The sequence below is a fragment of the Sesamum indicum genome, linkage group LG5 (assembly GCF_026168435.1).
Source record: "Sesamum indicum cultivar Baizhima isolate 11 linkage group LG5, ASM2616843v1, whole genome shotgun sequence".
In the NCBI taxonomy this organism is placed as follows: domain Eukaryota; kingdom Viridiplantae; phylum Streptophyta; class Magnoliopsida; order Lamiales; family Pedaliaceae; genus Sesamum; species Sesamum indicum.
In genome coordinates this window covers 18,438,259-18,445,606 of record NC_142661.1, presented here as the reverse complement: position 1 = coordinate 18,445,606, position 7,348 = coordinate 18,438,259, and the positions used below count along the sequence as shown (strand labels likewise).

The following is a 7,348-nucleotide window of genomic DNA, read 5'->3' as shown; positions in this document are numbered from 1 at the left end:
AAGAGTTGGGAGTCCGGACATTAATTTGGTTACTTGCTTAATTTAATTCTCAATATAATATGATCTTCTTCTGTTATTTATATCTATATATTTTTATAATTTCTATATATGGATGAGATGACATATTCAATTAATCCAATAATTGAATAGATTTATATAAATTTATGTTGTAATTATATATTTTAAGTATGAAGCCGATGGATTTGAGATTTAAATTCTTCTTGGGGAGGTGTATGAATTAACCAAAACAGTCACCCATCAAAGGTTCTTCCATTTTCTACAAGGCAAAAAAGGGGTAAACAAAAAGTTACAAGTCTTGAATCTTGAAGACTACGCGCCTATCAACATTTTCAAGAATTCCTAAATCATCAACCGGCCGATCTTCAACAGTGGTATCATCAAACGAAACATTCAAATCCAACGAACCACAGTGGCCCGTCTCCTCTTCTCCGGCGCCGGCGGCCGCGTTCTCCGTCTTGTTGTGCTTTGAGGAATTAGGCGAACTGGCCCTCGACCTGCTGCTGAAGCTCTCGCAACTCAATATAACAATGGCATCATAAAAACCAACTTCTTCACCACATGCATTCCTTATTCTTCCCCTTTCAATTGCCCTTTTTACGCCCATCTGCGAGCAGTAGTCCGCCTGATCCAAATCTTCCACCAAGAAAACCCGGTGAGGATTGAAAGACACCGCTTGAGCAAACCTCTCGATGTAGCTCATACAGCTTTCTTCATCTCTTCCTCTTTTGTTTCGATAGTCGACGTCCGACGAAACGAAGCTGCTCAAACCGATGGACAGGAAGCTTGAGTAAGAGCCGAACACGATTTTAGCCAATTCTCTTGAAATTTGCTCTTTTGCTTGCGGGTCAGGGCCGAGAAAGAACAGCCATGTTTCTTCTTTGACATGATCACGATAATCGCTTTGGTCTTTTCTTCTTAACATTCTCGACCTGGATTGCAGTATGGTTCCAGCGATTTCAGGAATGACTTGTCTCTGCCAGGGCACCTTCTTTTCCAATGCATTACATAGAATATTCAGGTTTTCAGCGTTGAATTCTTTGAACTTCTGGGTGTACTCAATCTCCATAACGTCGCTTGATGAATTAGCAGAATTACTGGGATTAGAAGAAAATGTGTTTCTTGAGTCTCCATTCTCCTGTAAGTGTGCTATCAGATTAGAACCCGAGTGCCGGCTGTCTTTCCACATGGGTCCAGACAACGAGGAATTATTAGGGTTTTGTTGGTCGAATGAAAAGCAAGAAGTGCATGGAGAGGAGAGCGTTAGGATTCCGTCTAATGATCTGGGCTGTTTGTGGGCTAAACTACAGAATGAGTTCCATTTCTTGCGTAGTTCCATGACTGAGTCACAGTTCTGAAATCAAAAGCATCACATGCAAACACAAAGGGAACACTTAGTTTTTCAACTTATGCAACTGAGTGAAGCAAAAGGGGAAAAGGATACTTAATAAAGAGAAAAAGTAATTACGGACAGTTGTTAGTTAAAATTAATTATATGTATTAGTAATTTAAGATACCGACCTGATTATTGTTACTAAGTCTTCTACGTTCATCCTTAAGCCAAGAAGGTAGGCCCGACAGAACGCTGGTCTGTATGTCTTGAGCTTCGGCTTCGAATTTCGCTGAACAATCAGCGCAGAGTTTTACCTCTCCATTTGTAAGCAGCAGCGAAGAAGATTGATTTTCCTCTCTTCTATCACTGGATGAACACAAAGAAAACGCCAAACATGTAACTCCTCTTTACAAGAAAAACAGAAAATATATGAGTTAAGTACTTATATACATAGTTGAACAGAAAACATACTTGTCAGAAACAAGGCTCAAGCCCAAACTATTAGCAGGAATTGTGATAGGATGCAGCCCCCAAGCAGTCTCCAGCGAATGGTAGCCGGTTCTGCATCTCATGTAAGTCTGGAAAGTAGCAATTCCCATGAGCCAAAACCTTCCAATCTCTCCAATTCCCCAAACCAGTCTGCCAATCTCCATTATCATGTGCTCCACGGAACAGTAGTAGCTCTTTTCTTGCTCTAAGCTAACCCTGTAATCACTTATCCACTTGAGATCTCCCAAGTACAAAATAACCCCTTTTTCGACAAGACTCTTCACAAGGCAACTTAGTTCTCCAATCTTCTGTTCAACTTCTTCCCTCTGAAGATTGCAGAAAGAATAAAGTGGTGGGATACTTATGAACTTTACTTCCCTTAAAGAATCAGGAACCTCTCCTTTGTCAACCCTATCCATCAAACCTGAAACTGTAGTTTCTAAGTTCGAAATGCATTCACCTACTATCACAAGACTCTTTCTCTTTCTGCTCGTTGATAAAGTTTCAATTATAATGTTCACATCCTCATTTCTAATTGGAATTTCTGACGGGTTTCTGGTTTTTCTTTCATTTTGGGTGGTGGGAGGAGATGAAGAGGGCTGTAAAGTTAGAAGGCTGTTTTCTTTGGAGTTGTTTTTGTGAGGAGGAGAACTCTGAGAGCACAGCTCCAATGAAACTGCTTTCTCCACATTGCTTTTAACTTGAGTACTCGAAAAACCAGCTTCTCTCATCACTCTGCTAACGCTAGGATCGTCCAATATAGAAATTATGAGCTGCTCGAGCTCAATTTTCACCGCAAGGAGCGGCTGCTGCTGATTTTCGACTGAGCCACGGCGCTGGTGGGCTTGGGCGCGCTTGAAGGCTGCCACAAGTGCGTTTGAGATGGAGGGATGTTGAGAATGAGAAGGAGCTAACATGGGGTTAGATGAGGAAGCCGGGAGCCGGTTAAGAGCCACGTTGAAGCAAAGCTCAAGAGCCTTGCACTGGAGAGGGTGGGAGTGGGACTCCAGGCAGGCAATTCTGAACAAGCCGCTGGAAGTCGCCAGCATGGTGTTGGCTACGTGAAGCGGGGTCACCTGTGCATGGCCGCGTCGCTTAGCCAGCACCACCGCCTGTTTTACAACGCCGGCGGCCTCGGCGGTGAGTACTTGCTGCACCGCACAACCACCTGATCTCATTCTATAGTTTTCGTTACTGTACAAGCTAGCGCTGATTAGGAGAAACCAAAAGGAAACTGAAAAGGAAAAAAAGCTAAGGAAAATCTTGGGAAGATGTTGGTTTCATGACAAGGGAAAGAAGACTACAAAAACGAAAGTGTTGGGTTCGACAAAACACATGTAACCAGAATCCGATATAGGAAACTTTAGTTGTTATTAACCTAGGATGATATCCAAGATTATAGACTAGGAATTGCCTGAAAATGGTGAAATATAGGGAGGGGATGGGGTGCGGGGTGCTTTCCTTGTGGATGAGGTAAAATTTAGGGGTCCAAAGAGTGGAAACTGGAAAGTGGAATGCATGTGCTGACAAGGGGGAGGAATTAATGCACCTGCAGTGCAGTACCAAAGGCAAATCAGCTTTACTGCTACTACTCTCAATTTCATTCTTTATCTCTATATATTATATTTATATTCATTGGAAGATATGGAATGTGGTGGCCGTAGTGCGACTCTGCCTTTCATGCTAATCACTTGTAATTTTTTTGTGAGGGTATCACATCCACCTCTGACTATTCCAAATCTATATATCGAATCTATCCTCTAATTACTTGTCATTTTTTATCTTTCTCCACTTACATGTCATACTATTTTATTCTACATCATTCAAAACTAGATGAAATAAAATCGTGTTAAATAATTACTATTAATTATAATTAATAAAAATAGAGTAAAAACTTGAATTATTCATCACGCAAGTTATTTTTGTCATGATTGTGGGTCATGGCCTTAGTCACACTATACAAATTATGACGAATATATGAATGTGATCGTTAATATTTTACAATGATTATTAAATTTTTAATAATAGTAATAATTAATTATAATTAAATTTTATATTTCATGTAGTGATTTAAACGTAGTAAAAAATGTGGTAGAATGGGGGCGGGAGTAGTAATTCTCTTTTGTTGATATTGGGTTAAAAGTTGGACCGTCACATTAAGTAATAATGTTAGAAACTAGAAATGATTCTATTGGAATAATACTTATTACATTTTATACTAAATGTAGTAGGGTTAGTGTAACATTAATTCTTGAATGTATGGGAGAAACAATGACTATTACTATGTACGCTTTTGGACAAGAATTGTAATGGGAAAAGCAAAAAGAAAAGTATGTGTGTGTGTGTGTACATATGAATGAATGAAGAAAGAAGCGCACCGAGGGAGGGAGGGAGATGACATAAAACGAGGAGGTGAAAAGTGGAGCAAAGGAAGTGGGGGCTGTCTCTGTCTGTGTTTGAAGGAATCGGGAACTGTGTACGATTTCCTTCCGAACTCAGACACACGGAATAAAGACACCCCCCCCCCTCTCTCTCTCTCTCTATTTACTTAAAGTTTAAAGCTTTGCATGTCGTCCCCTTTTTGCATTGCATGGGGATTATGAACTGCTTACCAAAACATTCCCTCTCTCTCTCTCTCTCTCTCACACACACACACACACTCAGCACTTTCAGTCAATGTGGTTTCTTTCCTTTGTTATTTTATTACTTTTTTTTAAGAATAATTATACTCTCTTTCTCTAAAAATTGATGTAGTTGCATATATAATTCATGTGATTGTACCTATATTGATTTCTTGAAGGTTGTTCGTTCATATGGTTGATATTGTGGTCAATATTTGTCTGAATACCTTTTGATTTTGTTACTTTTGTTGTTTTCATGTATTTGATTGTTTGTCGTTGTATCTAATTTTGCAGGTCTTATGAACCCCTTTCACAGGTTCAACGACTGCCAGCCATACAGACATGATCTCCACGCTAATACTAATATTCATTTATTTATCCTTTTGGAACATTACACACATTCTGACTTGATTCTTTTATACAGATTTATTTGCAGGTGTAGTACGATCCATGATGTGGTAGGATAACAAAAACTTTTTTGACTCGCCATAATTTTTCTAGTACACCTATTCGTGTCTTTTGTTGTAAGGGAGTAGTACTCCTTATTTAATGTTGTTCGATTTGTAAAAGAGTAGTACTTCTTATTTATGGTTTGCTAGAAATTTTAGGGAGACAGTTATCCCCTATAACTATTTTTATACATTTTAATATAAAAGGATCGGGGACTTTGAAAAACTTCCCCAACTCTAGATGATTTTTGTTAAAAAAAAAAAAAAAGTATATCAACTCCCACACCACAGCTACCAGATGGATTGAGAATGTATGCTTACACACAACTCTCGCTACATATGTCTCATCAAAATTAGACAAAATAGTATTTTCTCAACTCAACCCAAACAAACCCTAACACCATCTCTACATGCAAGAATATTAATTGTCTCCAATTTCAATCATAGACGCTTTTACTCAAACGTACTTCATCGTACAGCAGCAATATTGCATCATAGAATTTGTTAGGTTGAGAATTATAGTGACTAAATAGGTTTAAATTTGTCAAAAATAATAAGACAAACACTTTTGTAATTATTTTAGTTTTAATTTACTTCCTAATCTCATACGCAATATATATATATATATATATATTAAAGGGAATTATTTAATTTTAATTAAAATATCCTGCAGAATTACAAGAATTATCTTGATTCACAGGAAAGTACAGCGAGTCTCAGTCAAAAAGCTTCTATACATATATATATATGTATATATCTTTGATGGCCTAAAAAGACATACAAAGACCACCAAATAATATAAAAAGTTTTCTACCAGACCTGAAAAAGCAGTGTTTGAACTAAATCTCCAAACCAATAAATACGTACATGCATATTTAATTATTTTCATCTAATTACTAACTTATATGAATTTTAATTAACCCATACTTTCTCGCCCCACAACTATATATTATTAATTAACCTTGCAGATGCAGTGATGAGGAGATAAAACAGGATTAGAGCAGCACGTACCCCTAATTATAATTAATTTAATTTATCTATGGGCTTAATTATAATTAAGTAAAGTAATTAAAGCAGCGCATGATTAAAGTAATGGCGTAGCATTATCTACTCAAAAGGGCTGCCTAATTTTATGCTTTATCAGCTTCAAATACACATCTTTGCTCCCATGTGCCTAAAACCAATTATCTATACATATATACACTTAATTTGCATATTAATTAATTAATTAATATATACCTCTATCCCATCCCACTATATTTATCTATGAAACCCAAATCTTTTAATTAATTTTGACCAAATACTGAATTTATATTCATTGTAAAAATACTTAATTAGCAGGTAAATATTAAGATTAGTAACCTTTCTTATTTTTCAAACTTGCATTATTTACATGATTTATGCATTCTTAAAATAATTGTGGTAAATTAGAATGCTTAATAAATAAGGATTTTGTATTTTCTTAAAAAATGGTTACTTTTCTTTCTCCTTCCTTAAATTTCAATTTCTTTTCGTTGCTTTTTAATATTTTTCATTATTAATTATTTATTCATGATTAAATTAAATTCATACATAGCACGGATCATTCCTAATATATATATATATATATATCAGATAAATTAAAGAGAGGATTAGCATATGGGATGAGGCACTTTAGGCATATATATGTAAATTATTAAATTGAGGATAATAAGAGGGACAAAAGTTGGCATAATTTTGAGATGACAGCCTTCTTAATGAAAAGGCAACGGAATTACGTACCTCTCCACACTCCTTTTCTCATTACTTTATTTCATTCTTTTGGTTAATGCGCTTTTTTATTCTTCATTCTTTACTCACCAAACTAATCACTTATGCATTTTTATTTCGGATCATTATATATATTGCCCTCCATTCAGCTATAGACATGTAACTATACCTACAATTTTTGTAATTTTTCTTGATGTTTTCTTCCGTCTAATAAATAATTTTTTTATTAATCAAAATTCATTGAACTTATTGATATTAGCAAAAATAAAAAAAATTAAATAAAAATTCATATATACCTTCAATTCACTTGATACCGACTTATTTAGATCGACTTGCTAATGCATTTGAAGAGGTATGTCGCCACTCTTGTAATTGAAGTTTGATTAGAAAATATTTGTTTGACCTGCAATAAATCAAACATAAGTCAGTTAGAGGTAAATATGAATTTTCATTCCATACTTTCTTAATATCAACAATATCTTTGAATTTTGATTAATAGATATACTTATTTGTTATATGAAAATAAATAGCAGGATACTAAATACGATTTTTTAAATTATAAAAAATTTATGTATAATTATATAAAATCTCAGGAACGAACATTGTAATTATCTCTATATATTAATTACTACTATCAAATTATATAAAACTCTAAATGTATTCTTAAAATCAAATTAGTCTCCACCTGA

At 35.4% G+C, this 7,348-nt stretch overlaps 1 protein-coding gene across 1 annotated transcript; it reads right to left on the bottom strand.

The window, feature by feature from the left end:
* Positions 1–238: 238 nt before the first annotated feature.
* LOC105161708 (protein SMAX1-LIKE 3) lies at positions 239–3,431 on the bottom strand. Its single transcript, XM_011079496.3, has 3 exons — positions 1,823–3,431; positions 1,540–1,717; positions 239–1,372 (listed from the first exon to the last, which is right to left on the bottom strand). The coding sequence occupies exons 1-3, from the start codon at positions 3,016–3,018 to the stop codon at positions 308–310; spliced, it is 2,439 nt and encodes an 812-aa protein (XP_011077798.1). The 5' UTR covers positions 3,019–3,431; the 3' UTR covers positions 239–307.
* Between the last annotated feature and the right edge of the window lie 3,917 nt (positions 3,432–7,348).

Excerpts from the sequence above, each read along its gene's own strand:
- LOC105161708 (XM_011079496.3), bottom strand. The coding sequence starts at position 3,018 with ATGAGATCAGGTGGTTGTGCGGTGCAGCAAGTACTCACCGCCGAGGCC. Across the intron at positions 1,718-1,822 it reads TTGAGCCTTGTTTCTGACAA|TGATAGAAGAGAGGAAAATC; the intron begins GTATGTTTTCTG and ends GTGTTCATCCAG. Across the intron at positions 1,373-1,539 it reads GACTTAGTAACAATAATCAG|AACTGTGACTCAGTCATGGA; the intron begins GTCGGTATCTTA and ends TTTTGATTTCAG.